General features: G+C 46.6%; 1 protein-coding gene and 1 long non-coding RNA gene across 4 annotated transcripts in view; one reads left to right on the top strand and one right to left on the bottom strand.

Moving 5' to 3' along the window:
* Nucleotides 1-5857: 5857 nt before the first annotated feature.
* On the top strand, nt 5858-10066 carry LOC119623833 (uncharacterized). The gene is made up of 2 exons (XR_005239868.2): nt 5858-5954; nt 8877-10066. It is a non-coding gene; the product is annotated as an uncharacterized lncRNA (long non-coding RNA).
* The window catches only part of ABTB3 (ankyrin repeat and BTB domain containing 3), a 339446-nt gene continuing 328440 nt past the window's right edge, over nt 7078-18083 (bottom strand). For all 3 annotated transcript variants that reach the window (XM_008004556.3, XM_008004557.3, XM_008004560.3), the window contains 3 exons: nt 17092-17160; nt 14533-14646; nt 7078-9224 (listed from right to left, as the gene is read on the bottom strand). In XM_008004556.3, coding sequence (XP_008002747.2) covers nt 9015-9224; nt 14533-14646; nt 17092-17160 — 393 coding nt within the window. In that variant the 3' untranslated portion in view covers nt 7078-9014. The remainder of the gene's footprint in view (nt 9225-14532; nt 14647-17091; nt 17161-18083) is intronic.

The following is an 18083-nucleotide window of genomic DNA, read 5'->3' as shown; positions in this document are numbered from 1 at the left end:
CAGGGGACATCTGTCATGTTCATGGCTACCCATCATCTCTCTATATTTGTAGAAATCACACAGTACATTTCCTATCTCCCTAACGTAGCGGCGAGAACTGAAACTGCCAGCCTCCCCGGCAGCTAAGGTGCAGGCATGTGACCTAGGCTCTGCCTGTCAGATGTGGATGTACCCAGTGAAATTTTGATACTAAAGAGCCAACACGAGGAGATGGGAGCTTCCATTATGTAGTGCAAGTGGAGGCAGAAGCACTGAGCTTTTTGGGGTAGGCCGAGTTCCTGATGTAGGAACGACATTGGTGCTTGTGGAAAGAGCAGTGACTGAAGCCAGGTTTCTGGGAACTACAGAAATACCGTTAGTGATTTCTGCTTCCATATCATTTGGTGGAAGCAGTGGCAGCAATGACCTCATCAGGCCAGTTCAGTGTCATGGTTTATAAGTTACTACAAAAGGTTCTGCCTTTAATGGTTTCTCCAGCCTTCCCGACAACTGTGTACATCTTCTAATAGTTTTGAATAAACCCTCTTTCTTGTTAAATGAACCAGAGTTGCTTGCTGCTAGAAACCTTGACTCATGCAGGACATGATCTGAGTGCATAATTCCAGCAGAAAGCCCTCCAGTGCACAGTGGAGCACCATCACCTCCATCATTCTAGCAATCTGGCTTCTATTAATGTAGCCCATAGCTAAATGAACTCTTCTAAGCAGCCACATTACACAGCTGACTTGCATTAAACTCACTGGTCAACTGAAACCCTCACATTTTAGGGGCAAGGAATCATTCCTTGGCTCAAGGAATTTCTAGAAGAAACAGACTTCATTTACTTTCTCATTACTTATTCAACAGAAAACACTGAGTTTTTTCCTTCCCCAAACAAAATATTTAATGTATGACAGCGAGTCCCTTGAAGTGCCGAAAATGCAGTCGTTCCTTTCACAAGTAAAGAAAATAATGAGAAATTATGGATAAGATCCTACCAGTTTTTCTTCTTCCCCACCCACTCATTCCCTATAGCATACAACTGAGAAGTATCAGGGTCACCCAGCAGCCATTTTGAACCAGATACTCCAGCGTCCCTCTCCACTATCAAAGTGTTGTGAAGTGGACAGGGAGGGGCAGCGTCTTTGATTCTTCCCTTGTTGATTCTCCTGGGTGTCTCTGCCACCCCAGGGGGGCTCTGTGAGTGCAGAGAGGAGCCTCAAAACATAGTCTGAAAATAAACAAGAATCTTTTCTTTTCCTTCTGCCGCCAACCCTGAAGGAAACAGGACAAAGAAAAGGGGTGAGGTCACCTTTGGTTACCTTTGCTTAATGCCATTGCACAGAGGTGGGTCTCTTATATTAGGGCATCAGTAAATACCCGTGAAATAAATAAACTTGATTTAGATCAACAACAGACCAGGGAAAAGTAAAGCAGAGTGAGGTTATGAGTAATTCCTTTGCTTAATTCAGACTGTTAGAGCCCTCCACCTAGGAAGACAGAATTACATTTATTTATTTTTATAATTATACTTTAAGTTCTAGGGTACATGTGCAGAATGTGCAGGTTTGTTACATAGGTATACATGTGCCATGGTGGTTTGCTGCACCCATCAACCTGTCATCTAGGTTTTAAGCCCCAAATGCATTAGGTATTTATCCTAATGCTTTCCGTCCCCTTGCCCCCATACCCCGACAGACCCCGGTGTGTGATGTTCCCTTCGCTGTGTCCATGTGTTCTCATTGTTCAGCTCTCAGTTATGAGTGAGAACATGTGGTGTTTGGTTTTGGAAGACAGAATTTCAATGATTTTTTTTCGGATGTATTGTGAAAATATCTCCCCTGGGTCAGAAAGAAAGGCTCGTAATAACTCTCAAGGTTGAGATTCCAGAAAGGCCAGGTGACAGAACAGGTGTCACAGGTTGGTCTGGCAGGAGAAAGGGCTTGAGATGAATCTCTGACTTCCAGACTCCACACCTTTGCTACTCAAAGTGAGGCCCCTGGACCACCAGCAGCAGCAGCAGTGCTGGGATGCTTGTTAGAAACAATGAATTTCAAGCCCCACCCCAGCCCCATAGAGTCACTTTAACAAATTTGGGAAGCACTGCTCTACACCATCAGTGAGATGTCTAGAAGTCGTCAATTACAGAAAGACCTAGTTTGGGAGTAGCCTGGACAGCATAGCATAACCTCATCTCTACAGAAAATGAAAAAATTAGCCAGGCGTGGAGACTCCCACCCGTGGCTACTCTGGAGGCTGAGGTTGGAGGATTCCTTGAGCCTGGGGAGGCTGAGGCTGCAGTGAGCTGTGACCACACCACTGTACTCCAGCCTGGGTGACAGAGAAAGCCCCTGTCTCTCTCTGGTTAAAAGGTGATGGGATGCTGGGGAATGCTACTCAGCAATGAAAAGGAACAAACATTCCATATGTGCAGCCTCCTTGGATGGGTCTCTGAGGCATTCTGCTGAGTGCAAAAAGCCAGCCTCGCTGTCTGAGGTGCTAACACCTGTAATCTAAGAACTTTAGGAGGCTGAGGCAGACAGATTGCTTGAGCTCAGGAGTTTGAGAGCAGTCCTGGCAATTGGCGAGACCCTGTCTCTACTAGAAAATTTTTGAAAAAGTGATCTGGTAGTGGTGTGCATGCCTGTGGTCCCGCTACTCAGGATACTGAGGTGGGAGGATTGCTTGAGCCCAGAAATTCGACACTAGCCTGGGCAACATGGTAAAATCCCCATCTCTACCTAAATAAATAAATAAATAAAAATTGGCTGGGCATGGTGGCTCACGTCTGTGGTTCCAGTTACTTGGGAGACTGAGTCAGGAGGATTCTTGAGCCTGGGAGGCAGAGGTTGCAGTGAGCTGAAATCACACCACTGCACTCCAGCCTGCGTGACAGAACGAGACCCTGTGTCAAAAATAATAATAATAATAAAAACACCAATCTCCAAAGGCCACTTACTATATGGTCTCATTGACATAACATTCTTGAAATAACAAAACTATAGAGATGGAAAACAGATTAGTGGTTGTCAGGGGTTTGGGATGAAGTTGGTGGAGGAAGGGCCAGAGTGATTCCAAAGGGGTAGCATGGGGGAGATCTTTGTGGTGAGGGAAGAGTGACCTTGGTGGTGGTTACATGAATCCACATGTGACAAGATGTCACAGAACCATATACACACATTGTAGCGATGTCAACTTCCTGGTTTGGATATTGTACTAGATTTACCTAAGATGTCACCATTTGGTTACTCTGTATTATCTTTGCAACTTCCTGCAAATCTGTAATTGTTTCAAAATAAAAAGTGAAAAAAAAAAACCAAAACCCAAAACCAAAAAGGAGATGGTAGTCATGTAGCAATGATCTAGAGAGATGCCATCTTCATGATAAGATAGCTGAAGCCTCATTCTAACGCTTTATCTGGTTTCCTGCTGGGAGCCTGTTTTGCTGAAGGCATCATTGTGAAATGATGAAAAAGGCCCCTTTTGCTAAATCCTCCTGGTTGCAATCTAGAATGTTCTATTACACAAAATGATGTTCTCACAAGGCTCTAATATAGGAGTGTGGTAAGGAGAGTGTGACAGGTTCTAGTCTAGGCTCACAGGACATCAAGTCAGAAGGAGTTGAGGAAACAGGTCCAGATGGAGAAGAGGCCTGAACAAGGTCACCCAGGTAGCAGATGACAGATTCAGGGTCAGGGGTGAGATGTAGTGCCCAGCACAGAGCCCCTCCATTGTACCAATCAGCCTCTTCCCTTTGTAAAACCCTTCATCCCAGAGGTTTTCCACAGCATTAAAATTCAGAACTCATCTGAAGGTTAACTCTGAAAAGCAACATCCAAAGAACGCATCAATGACATCAGGGCATCTCTTCTAATTGCCTATTCACACAGACAGATTGTCTTTTCAGATTCAGGGCTAAACTTGGAGATGTGTCCTTTCACAGGGCACTCGTTATCTGCCTGCCTCATCAGTGATGGGAACTAAAGCACGATGTGATTGCTGAGTATGAGTTCTATTTTTTTTCTGCCAAGCAGGAAGTTCGAAATCTGTTGAGTTATTTTTAAAGAGGGTGGAAAAAATAGGCATCATAGCAGCTTCTGCAGTGGCCCCAGCCAAAGGCACGTGCTGCTTTATTCAAGGCATTGGCCAGGCTGGAAGGAACGGAGGTGACGTGAAGTTCCACCAGGGAGGTTTCTTGGTGGAGTGGGGGCGGGGATGAGTGTCCACACACTCAAGTGGCAGCACAGGGCATATGGGCTTGCCTGCTAACTTGATGAGGACAGCAGTCCCAGATTTTTCTGGAGGGATATCTAGCAGTTTGTTTCATTTGGGGGTTTGTGGCTACCCTCTCCCTCTCAACAGAGTCGTGGTCCTCAAACCCTGGACTGAGAGTTGGCTCTGGTGGGCCTGGGCCCTGCTCAGCCATTTGTGGGGTCTTTGACCTTAGACTCACACCATGGGAGTCTTGTGTCATCCAAGTCACACATGTGAATCTCACATTCCTGTGTATTCTCTTCCAAGGAATTTGGAAGAGTGAATCCCTGCAACTCGAATCTTTTGAAAATACCATGTTTATATGAAAGGAAATCCAGGTGTACTTGGCTTCTATTTGCAAACATTTCTTGATTACTTTGTGTGAAGCACTGTGCTAGGAACTAGAATCACAAAAGAGCTCAGTTGTGGGGGAATTCTCCTATACTCCTCAGAATAAGTAGCAAAACCCTAGAGAATCACAAATCACCATGGGAACCACTGCTGTAGAAAGTTCTAGAAATGAAGGCAAAGTCATTAGCCTTTCTTTCCTTGTATGAATCATCAATTTCCCCTTCCTTCTGCTCAGTCTTAAAAGTTTAGAAAAGCCTTTTCCTGCTACTAACAGTGTGAGACTCATACAAACTATCTCCTTTAATCCTCCCAACAACACTATTCACTAGTTATAGTGGTTTTATTTTTTTCTTTTTGAGATGGAGTCTCGCTCTGTTGCCCAGGCTGGAGTGCAGTGGCACAATCTTGGTTCACTGCAACCTCTGCCTCCCAGGTTCAAGCGATTCTCTTGCCTCAGCCTCCCAGAGTAGCTGGGATTGCAGGTGCCCGCCACCATGCCCCATTAATTTTTGTATTTTTAGTAGAGATGGGGTTGTGCCATGTTGGCCAGGCTGGTCTTGAACTCCTGATCTCAAGTGATCTGCCCACCTTGGCCTCCCAAAGTGTTGAGATTACAGGCGTGAGCCACAGCGGCCGGCCACTAGTTATAGTTAAACCCTTTTTTTTTTTTTTTTTTTTTGAAAGAGGAAGGTGAATACTAGATAGAGTAAGTAACTTGTCCAAAGTCTCAAAGCTAGTCAGGGGTTGAATCCAGTCGGAACAGGGTTTTCAGGTCTGTGCTGGAGTCCAGGGCTCAGCAATCAGTGCTGCCAACAGAAGGTGCTCAATAGATGTCTCCCTGAGTGGAGAAACCCAGGAAACTGCTGGCCATGGAGGCTGTGTAGGGGCCAGGCAGAAAGAACTATAAGTGGGAGAATGTGAGCCCTTCTGCGACTATTCATTCATCTCTGACGCAAGGTGGGGGTGGAGGGAGGTGGACGCTGAATTCTGAAGCCAGAGGACTCAAGACTGGTGAAATAGATTTTCTCAAAGAACCCTTTATCCACACAGCCCGATGCTAGCAAAACACTGTGTGATAAAAGCCTTGGTATGACAACATGCAGTCGAATAGCACTTTTTGCCTGGGGCTTTACAGGAAGAAACAATGTGAGATCCAAAAGCAGAATCGCAGAACGGGGAACACAGAACAAAAGCAGAATCGCAGAATCTCATGGTGGGGGAGGTCCCAGAGCTCCTCCTCCAACCCCGCCCCCATGCCTGACTGCATCACCTTCCGGTTTCTGCCTGGGCATCTCCGTGATGGGAGCTCACATCCTGATCTTCATTTTCAGTGGATTCTCCTTCTTTTGAGGAGAATGAATGATATCCAGGTATGGTATATGTAAGACCAATGGCCATGGGGGTGGGCACAGAAACTAAGTCGGGTCCTTGTGTTTCTTGGGGGCGCCTGCAGCCACACACTCCTTCCAGTGCCCCATTGCAAATGGAAGGGGCGGAGGGAACCTGTGACAGGCAGCGCCCCCCCACCCCGCCCCGCCCCACGCTTTCCTCCACACCCTAAGATGCTAATTGGCCCCTGCATGGGCTTTGCTGAGGCCTGAATGTCAAAGCCACCTGTCAGACAAGTACAAGGCGAATGGGGTAGCATGCACTTTAGCATCCTAAAAGCAATAAGTCAAAAATGCCTACTCACCCTGAGGCCACACCGAGGGCGACACACAGTCAAAAATAAACCGACCTTCTGCTTTCCTGGCCTGACTCACAGTTCTGGCCCTGGCACTGGGTTGCTTCCTAGAGAAGGAACAGACCTGGATTGCTAAGCGGGCTTGAGCAGTCATTTCCGGGAGGTGGGGCGATGTGAGCTCTCTACCCGGCCTCACTGGCCCAGGTCTCCCAGGGCTGGCTGGGCCTCTCCTGCGACCTGCTTGTAGGCTTTTGTGGATTGGCCAGGGCGATTGATCTGCACATGCCTGGGTTGGGCCCAGGCTGGGTCAGGAGCCACAGCAGAGCCCCTGGGGACTTGGTTTGACCTCAGCAATGATGACACCCAGGAAGAGAGCTGCCTGTCCCTCCGTGACCCCCACCCCCATCCCATAATGCTGCCACCATCCCCTAGCATCAGCTCACGCTGGCCCTTGGTGGGGACCCACCACGTGGAGATAACTTGTCTTTCTCATCCCCCCATCCTCAAAAAGTGTCATCCAGGCACACGAGTGACAGCCAGAACTCCACCCTCTGCAGGCGAGTTCTCTGCCTCAGGCAGTGCTATGGCGGTGGCCCAGGTGGTGGCCCCTGTAGCTTCTCTGCCTGATGTGAAAAAGATCACTAGGGCTTGGCTGCCACACCGCCAGCAACAGGAACATTTGTCTTTTATCTAGCGTCTTCATTTCCCTTGACTTTTTCTGCGGGACCACATTGTCCAATTTCTTCACCGAGTGAAGTTCTGAGGCTTGAACTGTTGGGATAAAGAGCTCACTCAAACCACACACATGGTGCACGGCCTGGGAAAATCATTTCTTTTAATGACAGAGAAAGCACACCAAACGATAACAGAAGCCCCATTGGGAGTTGCCACTGTACAAATCAATGCCTGGAGGCCCTGAACTAGCATTAAGACATTCACAGGGAAGTCAGCTGAGGTTAAGGAAACATCCACGCAGCATCTCTGAGGATACAGAAGAGGGAGGAAGAAGGTGACAGCCGCGATGCACACGCTGTGTATCTGTAGCTTGGACTCTTCTTCAGGCAGTTCTTGTTTTCCTTCCACATTGGATGGTAGGGGCTGGGGGAGGTTTGCAAATGACCATGTGGAAGAGAGGCCTTGTGTTTCAGCCTCGCAGAAGAGCCAATACTGTAGACAGATGTCACCCAGATGCTCCATGGGCCATGCCCATGAAGCGATGTTACGTTGGTCCTCTGAACAATGGTTCAGGGAGCTCGTACAACAGAAGAACAGTGGCTCCTTCACAATCTAGGGTCTGGCGCAACTTCCTGAAGGCATGCTAGGAAATAGGTTTATCAACAAAACTTGGCCGTCCCCAAGGGTAAAAGTCATTCTCCTAGTTTTTACTGCATGTATCTAGGTTTCAAATTAAAGAACGAGAAGAAAGGCCGCAACTGAAAAGTTATCTGGAATACTGTGGCACTTTACCAATCTCTTTTGCTTATAATATATGGCAGAGCCAACGAAACCCTGTTGATACAAACTTTCATTATAATAATCCTATACTGTACACTCTCAGAATACAGAAAGAATCCATCCTATCATACATGTTTCATCTTTAAAAATAATCTAACATAGTCATACTCTCTGGCTAGTAACAAACTATTAACATCTTCTGAGAATACAGAGAAAACTCTGGGATTAATAGTAAATTCTCTGACGTGCTGCCCCCCTCCCCCCATTCAGCATCATCTATGAACACATTTCTGCAAAAGCATCCCCAAATCATCCATAACTAGGAAAAGAAATGGATATGTTAGTTTCACCAAATGGAGTTTTAGCTAGAAATGATGGAACATTTTTTACGTTGGCAAAAATGAAGCACAAACGTAACATTTCACAGGTTCAGACCCATGCAAATGCATGTTATGTGGGGGTGTTTTATTCTCACCCCGAAACCACAATTAGCATGCAGGTTGTTTTCAACTATTGAATTAGAGATACTTATTGGCAGTGCACCTCTTTTGTGTAATCATGATCACTAAGGCAAGATTATTTTGACTTGTTTAGAATATCAGCAGTATCTTATCAGATGCATGTTTACACAGTGTGGACCTGTGACTTACTATTTAAAAAAAAAAAGAAAGAAAAATCTCAAAACACAGATCCCTAAACACAATTTAGTTGAAAACGAACTGTTAAGCTTTTAGAAATATATTTTAAACTACAAGACTGCCCTGTTTTTGTTTTTGTTTTTTTTAAATGAACATTTTAAAAAGTTCCCACCCCTAAAAATTTGCCAAATTATTTCCTCATTATGGGTCACAGCCTCACCAATTTGCTACCATGGTTGACGTTTGCTGAAGCACTGCTACCAAGGTCCTCAATGTGTAATACAATCTCTTCAGGATCGGTACGATGAAGTCCTCCAACTGTCAACCTGGAACCTGAGTGACCTTTGAAAGGCCTCAATCCATTCATTGGACAGTGGTCCCCGGCAGTGGGTGTTCAAAGGTCCTAGGGGTGCTTTCGGTTGGGGTTAACTTGGTTGTCCAGTTGCCCATTAATAAGCTCTGGACCCAGCTGATCTGATCTGCAGACCGGTGGAAAGTCCTTTGTTTTTCAACAGGAACACGTGGGAGCAGTAGAGGCAGCTCCTTGGCCCAGCCAAAAACAGGTGCCAGGTGGAATTTGTCTGTGTTTGTGTAAAGCCAATGCGGCAGGAGAACTGGAAGGTTCCCGGGAAGCATTCGCTGCACTGGGCATTTCAAACCACGGAACCTTTGGAAGATGACAAGTGAATGGACTGAATTCTGATGGCCAACGTCCTCTGTAAGTCCTGGAGCACATCCTGGCCGGTCCCTTCACCATTTTTGTCATACAGGAGCTGCTTGAATGCTTCGTTTTCAATGAGGACCATCATGTTTTTGAGAAAGTAGCCTTCGCAATATGCTGAGAGTTCCGTGACGCCAAGAAACTGTGGAGAATGGAGAGGAAATGGGAGATGGTTATGCTTCTGAAAAGCACCTTTCAGATTATGCCTTCAGAGCTAATAATGGCGCACACCTGCTAAGGAAGACTGGCTGCAGAATGTCTGTGATTCCCCAGCACACACCCATAGGGTGTGACTTTGCAGCTCATCCTGTCAAAGGGCTGGAGTCCATTCCTCCATTCCTTGGCCTCGTGCCAATCAAATCACTTCTCTGGGCCTCAGGTTTCCAAGTTACAAAAGCAAGGGGTGGCCTACAGGGGTATTGTGCTCTGCTGTGCCATTTAGGACAGGGATGCATGCAGTAATTCTGTGGTCTCCAAGAGGCTTATAAAGCTTGAGGAAGTTTATCAGTGAGTGGACTAGTTATCCCACAAATGTCCATATAGATGCACAAATCCTGGAACTCTGGAACTGAGAGAGATCTTAGCAATCCTTTCATTCTTATTTTATTGAGACAGAGTTTTACTCTGTTGCCCAGGCTGGAGCGCAGTGGCATGATCTTGGCTCACTGCAACCTCCACCTCCAGGGTTCAGGTGATTCTTCTGCCTCAGCCTCCAAGGTGGGCCTCCAAAGTGTTGGGATTACAGGTGTGAGCCACTGCCCCTGGCTTAGAAATCTTTTCATTCTTTCAACATGAATCCTGCTCTTAGAATCACAGAGTACAAGGCTTCCTGGTACAGGTGAGGGAACTGAGGCTCAGAGTTGCCAATCTGATTCTGAGGACACAGTGGGCACCCCCCACCAGCACACCTGGCACTTGCTTTGTAGATTAGTGTCATTCAGCACATGTTAGTGGAAAATAAAAGCATAATATATACCTATATTGATAATATTTGATAGTATTTATTGAATGGTGACTGTATATCAACCTCTGGCCTATCTCCACACAACTAATTACTAACAGAACTGGGATTGGAGCTCTCATTCCCAAGACAAGTGGTTGGCAAACTATAGGCCTGAAGGCCAAATATGGCCCACCACCTGTTTTTATAAATAAAGTTTTATTGGAACACAGCCATACCATACCATTCATTTACATATTCTTTGGCTGCTTTTTGCAAAATTGAGTAGGTACAAAGCCAACTGTGTGGTCTGGAGAGTTGAAAATATTATCTGGCCCTTGTCCTAGACTGTAATTTTTTCAAGGGCAGAGACTATGTCTAATTTTTTTTTTTTTTTTTTTTTTTAGACAGAGCCTCACCCTGTGGCTCACGCTGGAGTATGGTGGCGTGATCTCTGCTTACTGCAGCCTTGACCTCCAGGGCTCAGGTGATCCTCCTGCCTTCTGAGTAGCTGGGACTAGAGGTGCGCGCCAGCATGCCCAGCAATTTTTTTTTTTTTTTGTATTTCTTTTTATAGAGATGGGGTTTCACTATGTTGCTCAGGCTGGTCTCAAACTCCTGGCCTTAAGTGATCCTCCCACCTCAGCCTTCCAAAGTGCTGGGATTACAGGCGTGAGCCACTGCGCCCGGCTCCTCTAATTTTGTATTATATTCTGATGAATACAGCTCCTAGGAAATACTGGCTACTCAATAAACACTAGCGAAAAAATCCTTTGGTTTCCAAACCTGTGTTCTTTCCATCATGATGCACTGTTGAGCTTAACCACAACAGCTGAAATTCAGTCTGATGAACCAGCTTGTTCTTTTTCTCAAGAGACACGCTGAAAGGGCCACAAGAAGCTCCAGGGCCTCTTTTCATAACTGAATAGTTTGGTACAGGTTTACTAGGAAAAAACAGATGGCTAAGCCATGCATTAGTGGAATGGGTTTCTCCTCTGTATAAAATTCTGCAGCTGTCTCAAGCGGTTAGATGTAATACAGAGGTAACGTGGAGGTCGTCGTCGACATTTGGAACATGGCTCTTAGCATCTAAACGCCTGTATTGCCTGGAGTTACAAATGCTAAGTGTTGGTTTCTCTCTTTACCACTCTTTTTCCTAAACTAGCCTCTATTTGCAGCACAATCTGCCAGTCATCGAATCCACATGGTGTGTGGCCGTTAGTGGACTGCAGCATCCACAGCACAGGGGAAGCAGTGCACAGAAAGGGCAGGAGGCGGCTGGCATTGCACTGCCCTCCAGGTGACTATCACGAAGGGCAGATATTTCTCTTGGAAACACTCCAGGTAGTGGCCTGGACGTCTGAGGCAGAGCTGGTGTCCGTAAAAGCCAAAGCCCTGTCTGCAAAGCATGTCTGTAGGTATATATATATGTATATATGTATGTATGAAAGAGGCAGTTTCTCTGCCGTAGGTGTTCTAAGCCTGTATTCCCATCCGGGGCTCACATTGCATCAGGCGACATTATTAAATCACAAGATATGCTACAGAAGCTGCCTGCCAACAAACTTGAAAAGATTAAAATGGGATTGTGAAACACAGGCCTCGCTGTCAAGGTGGTAGGCCACAGAAAAGCCACCGTGGATATCAAGTTCATGGGGCAATTTGAGTGACCATGGTCAAGGAGGAGGGCAGAGGAGTGCAAGGCTAATCAGGCTCTCTGCCTTGGTGCAGAGAAAGAGACCTCTCTTCTGCAAAGTAAACAGTTTAAGATTGAAAAAAAAATGCTTGTGTCCTGAGAAACCAGATTTTGGTATAATCCTCATTTAACTAGAACCCAAGTGTGTGTGTGTGTGTGTGTGTACAATGTAGACTGACTGTACTTTTTGATTTACTGATAGCCAATCAGAAAATCTTGAGTTTCAAGGATTATTGAAAATATTTCCAACATTTATTAAGCCAGACAGTAAACACGGGGTTAAGAACCTATGCTTTGGAGTGAGACAAATCTGGGTTCAAAGGTGTCAGTACTACACTTCTGGGGATATACCCCAAATAACTGAAAGCACAAATTTGAGGCCAGGCGCAGTGGCTCACGTCTGTAATCCCAGCACTTTGGGAGGCTGAGGCTGGTGGATCACCTGAGGTCAGGAGTTCAAGACCAGCGTGGCTAACATGGCAAGCATCTGTCTCTAATAAAAATACAAAAATTAGCCAGGCATGGTGGCGTGTGCTTGTGGTCCCCAGCTACTCAGGAGGCTGAGGCAGAAGAATCGCTTGAACCTGGGAGGCAAAGGTTACAGTGAGCCGAGATCATGTCACTGTACTCCAGCCTGAGTGACAGAGCGAGACTGTGTCAAAAAAAAAAAAGCAGGGATTTGAACAGATATTTGTACACCCATGTTCACAGCAACACAATGTTGTTCACAATAACCAAAAAGTGGAAGCAACCAAAGTGTCTACTGATAGATGAATAAACAAAATATGGCATGTACATACAGTGAAATATTATTCATCCTTAAAGAAGAAATTCTGATGCATGCTACAATATGGATGAACCTTGAGGACATTATGCTAAGTGAAATAAATCAGTCACAAAAAGACACATACTGTATGATTCCACTTATGTGACATCCCTTGAGTAGTCAAATTCACAGAGACAGGAAGTAGAATGGTGAATACCAGGGCCTGGGGGAGGGGAGGAATGAGGATTTGGTGTTTAAAGGGTATAGTATCAGTTTGGAAAGATGAAAAAAATTCTATAGATGAATGGTAGTGATGGTTGCACAACAATCAAATGTACCTAATACCACTGAACTGTATACTTAAAAATGGTTAAAGTAGCAAATTCCATGTTATGTACATTTTACCATAATACAAAAATCTCATTACTAGCTGTGTGACCTTAAGCAAGCTACTTCACCTCTCTGTGCTTCAGTCTCCTTATGATGACATGGGACTAGTGTAGCATTTACCTAAAAGGGTTGTAGTGAAGATTAAAAAACAAGATGCAACAAGGCTCTTAGCACAGGTGCCTGCACATTAAAAGGGCTCACTGAATGCTGTCTTAAGCAAGTAGCATCTCACATGCAATCTGATTTTTCGCAACAAGCAATAGGAGCATCATTCACGTGCACTGTTACTGTCCAGAGCTGTGTGTGATATGGGAGTCATGTGTACTGGGCTCCAGTTATATAAAACAGGAACATTTTGTGTTAAACTCCTAAAATAACTCTTCATCTTGGCTGGGTGCGGCGGCTCATGCCTGTAATCCCAGCTACTTGGGAGGCTGAGGCAGGAGAATTGCTTGAACCCAGGAGGAGGTTGCAGTGAGCCTAGATTGCACCATTGCACTTCAGCCTGGGCAACAAGAGTGAAACTCCATCTCATCAATCAATCAATCAATCAATCAATCAATCAACCTAACTCCTCATCTTAACGGGTTTTATTGTTTCTTGCTGGAACTGTTAATGTCCCCTGTGCTCAGCACGTGGAACAAAATGCAGTGGTACCTGGACAAAGTATTTTACTTCTCTTGGGCCCAGTCTCCCCACTGATGAAGTGAATTGGATGAAATCAGTGGTTCCTGAAAACTGGAGTGAAGACTGGTTTGAGGGCTGATGTCACTCTAGCAGCTTGTTAAAAATAGAGATTTCTGGGCTCCCTGAGGGGATACTGCTGAGGTCTGCGGGGATGGGGGACTACATGGGCATTCCGAAAGCTCCCCCCCGGTAATTCTAATTCATAGCCAGGTGTTGGGTCCACCTGATTAAGCAGACGCCAAAGACTTCAGCAGTGCGTACAGCCTGTTCTCAATCTTGGCCACATCTGAGCATCACCGGGGAAGCTTTGAAAGCTGCCTTTCTCCAGGTTCCACTCCTAGAGGCTGACTGATTAGTCTGTGATGGGTCCCAGGCATAGGAAGTTTAAGTGATTCTAACGTGCAGCTGGCATTGAGAACAATTCTGGAAGGGCGGTTCTCACCCCTGAGCACGCATTAGAATCAGCTGGAGGGCATGCAAAGCCACAGGTGGCTGGGTCCCCCTCAAGTTTCTGATTCAGTAGGTCTGGGGTACGGCCTGAAAATGTACCTTTCCGACAAGTTCCCTGGTGCTGCTGGATTGGAGAACCACTGTTCTGGAACCTTAGAAGGTGTCCCTTAGATCATCAGCAGAGACATCACCGGGGAGCTTGTCAGAAAAGCCGAACAGGCCCATCCCAGTCTATGGAACCGGAGTCTGTGACATGAGTCATATGCACATGGGAGTTTGCAAAGCACTGTTTGAGAACTCTGCCTTTGAAACTTCTGGGCTCCTCCTTTCCTTGTTCTGGCGGGGGAGGTGGAAGGCATCTTTTCTAGAGCAGGAAGCAGATCTTGGCAGAAGCCAGCGGCTTAGCCCTCAGAGAACTGGCCCAGCACCCGCTCTCTGCCCTGCCTCTGTGTTTGCCAAGGAAAAGCCTCCGCGGCTTCAGTGCTCCTGTGTGCGCACTGCGCAAGACTGAGATTGATTACCTTGGCATGGTTGTAAATATCCACACAGTTGTCGGTATTGATGCTTTTCGCACAGATGATCTCACAGTGTCGCTGCAAAGCCTCCAGCTGGAAAAACTTAGCAGCAGACAGAAGCTAAAAACAACAAAAAGAGTCTGTTAGAGGCTGGGAGGTGGATGGAAAGGAGGTAACAGTAAGGAATCACAGTGGTAAGACAGTCTTATCCTCATCTTCCACAGCAGCGTCAAGGGTGGGGGACAGAAAATGATGCACAAAGGTAACATTAGAGGAAGAGGACAAAGATAGGATTCTGTCGTGGGGGAAGATGGGGGAGGAGGGGAGGACTAAACAAACTCAATTCATACCCATCACAGCAGGAGGTCAACCCAAAATGCCCAAAATTGTTATGTCCAGAAACAAGGGTGAAAATCAGGGTATTATCAGCAAGCTGGATATCGAGGTGGCTCACTCCCTCTGTTGTCCGGGTCTCCACTCACATGTCGCCTCCTCAGAGGAGCCTCCCTCTACCCCATCTATCCTCCTTTCCTCCTTGCCCTGTCTCACTCCTCACAGTCACAGCACACCAGGTGTGATGTCATGGCTGCCTCCCTCACTAGAGTCCAGGAGGGCAGGGATCTGTGTCAGTTTTCATCACTGCTGTAACCTGGCCCAGAGTACAGTGCTGGCCTGGGAGATGCTCGACAGATGTGTGTTGAGAGAACGACAGGCTTTGGGGAGGGGATGGAAGAGCTAAGAGCAAGAGTTCAAAGGACTGGTTTTGGGAACGGGGACTGGGGGGAGGGCAGGGTGGGCCCAGGCAGCTGCTTTGTATTCAAAACCCTTCTGTATGATTGAAATGATTTAAATGTATATTCCTTATTTTTAGTTAAAATTATTTTTATTTATGTTTATTTTTGTTAAGGCTAGACAAATGAAGCAGTGGGAGTGGAGAAGGAACACAGAAATTCATAACTGGTTGTGATCAATTTGTTGTAAACAGCCGGGTGCAGTGGCTCACGCCTGTAATCCCAACACTTTGGGAGGCTGAAGTCAGGAGTTCGAGACCATCTGGCCAACATGGTGAAACCCCCGTCTCTACTAAAAACACAAAAAATTATCTGGGCATGGTGGCAGGTGCCTGTAATCCCAGCTACTCGGGAGGCTGAGGCAGGAGAATGGCGTGAACCCAGGAGGCGGAGGTTGCAGTGAGCCAAAATTGCACCACTGCACTCCAGCCTGGGGGCAGAGTGAGTCTCTGTTTAAAAAAAAAAAAAATTAGTTGTAAACACCACCGCACTTTTGTTTACAAACGAGCCCACATCCTTGAGACGAAAACCATCAGAGGAGTAGTCCAGGGAGACAAGGGAGTCACTGTGTGTCCATGTGTGTCTGCATTTGTGCATGTTTGGGTGGGGAGAGAGTTACCACGGAAGGTTTCACAGAGTAAGAAGAAAGGGTAAGTGGGCCTGCAGTGAATACATAGTCCTCATCACAATCACTAATCACAATCACTATGTGCCAGGCATTGTTCTAAGCACCTTAACAATTTTTTAAGATCCTCTAAAAAACCCAATGAGGTAGATAGTTATCCCCATTTTACAGGCGAGGAAGCTGAGGATTTGAGGTTAAATAACTTGTCCACAGTCACACAGCTCAGAAGCTCTAAAGCCTGGATTTAGACAAGTCTGGCACAGCATCCATGTTGTAACCACTGTGTGAGGTCTGCTCTTGAACAGTTGATTGTGTCCTGACATCTCTCATCAGCCAGGCACCTGGATGTCAGCCAGGCACCCTGGACGTCAGACAACTGACCGTGATCCTGGCTCTTTTTGCTGAGGATTAATTGGGGGTGATTTTTGGCTTCTGGTTCAAAGTTCCCAGTTTCGATTAGGAAAATGAACAAGATTTCCACTTTTGGCAAGGAACAGGAGAAAATCTTGGCTTTGGACAAAATCAGGCAGAAACAAGGCTCCTGGATAGGCGGGGCTAGAGCTGGTCGAATTACAAGAGGTGGACAGGGGGCGGGGGAGAGTGAAGGAAGCAGGTGTGGGCTGCCTGACTGTGGGATGCTCAGTCTGAGGAAAGCCCAGAGGAGACTGTAATCTGCACTCCACTTCTGCATCTTGGAAGAACAGACAGTGTTGTGATGAGTGATGTTTTTAGGGGATATAATAGTTTTATAAGTGACAAGGGAGAAGACGTCATCTAGGATATTTCCTGATGATATCACTATTAGAGCCTCAGCTGTAGCCTCAGACTTTTCAGTCAAATTCCTTCCCTTCCCTGCCCCGCTACCACCAATGCCAGTTAAAATTGGGTTTCACTCAGTGGCTACTGAAAGCAGTCGGGCAAGCAAGTGCACTAGCACCCCAGCCTGCCAGGGAAGGTCTCTGATGAGAAGCCCTTCCTGTCTGGGAGGACTGAGGAGTCAGGACGGAACAAGAGCCCCAAGTCTTCATCCAAATGAAAACCCAACACGGGTCCTTCCAGACACTTCCCCGCACGCTGGCGACCCGAGTTTACAGAGGTGCCACTCACCCAAGGGACTTGTGACAGCCACCACCATGATGGATCCCTTACCTCCATGATCTCATTGTTTTTAATGAGCAGTGACTCTGGGCCACCGTAGTAGAGATACTGCATAACCAGCTGGAAGAAAGCACAGAGAACAGTGTCAATGGCAAAGACACATCATCTTAAAGCCATTCGGTGGATGTCCCAGCTCAGGCTTAGTTCCTGAGACCTCTAGGACATCCATTCCAAATGGTTGCCCATTTCCATGTCACCAGTGACCAAGAGCTCACTACCTTAAGGGGAGAAGACTGTCTGTTTTGAACAGTTTCATCAGTCAGATAGTTTGATACCATGTTGAAACTTGCCTCCATATGGTTTCCCACCCCCAGTTCCATGCCCACCCCCAAGACCAAACTAAACAACCCTAAGCTACTGCTCCTCATGACAGCTTTTCCATGTATGCATGATAATCACAGGTTCCTCTCCCATCTCCCACCCCAGTTATGCTGCGTGGAACTGCTGCACACGTGGTGTGGCTTGAAGAGCCTGCACCAGAGGGTTGTTCCCTGCTAACATGGCCCAGTTTGACTCAAAACCACCTGTTGAAGTCCCAGAAGGTGACTCTGGGATGCCACAGGGCCATCTGCTCCTTATTACAATGTGCCGAGCCCCAAGGCGAAGCCATGAGGGGTCCAGGGTTTCTGTGTATCACTGACGATGTCAATGGCCCTAGCCCAGATGTTCTTTATTCATGTGACTCATGATGCCCAAACAGCAGGCAAAGTTTCCAGAGCTTTGCAAACTGGGGTCCCTTGAATGGAATGGGGCCCATGGATGTATCTGACTTTGCTATCTTATCTCCTACGACAACTGGGTGTTAATTTTTTAGGTGGTTTGTCCCAGTCCCAGTCTCCTTCACTTCCTATTGTCTTTGTGTGTGTATGTTGGGGGTGGGGGGAGATGGAGTCTTGTTCTGTTGCCCAGGCTGGAGTGCAGTGGCGCAATCTCGGCTCACTGCAACCTCCACCTCCTGGGTTCAAGCAATTCTCCTGCCTCAG

The sequence above is a fragment of the Chlorocebus sabaeus genome, chromosome 11, assembly GCF_047675955.1.
Source record: "Chlorocebus sabaeus isolate Y175 chromosome 11, mChlSab1.0.hap1, whole genome shotgun sequence".
In the NCBI taxonomy this organism is placed as follows: Eukaryota; Metazoa; Chordata; class Mammalia; order Primates; family Cercopithecidae; genus Chlorocebus; species Chlorocebus sabaeus.
This window is presented reverse-complemented; position numbering and strand designations above follow the sequence as displayed.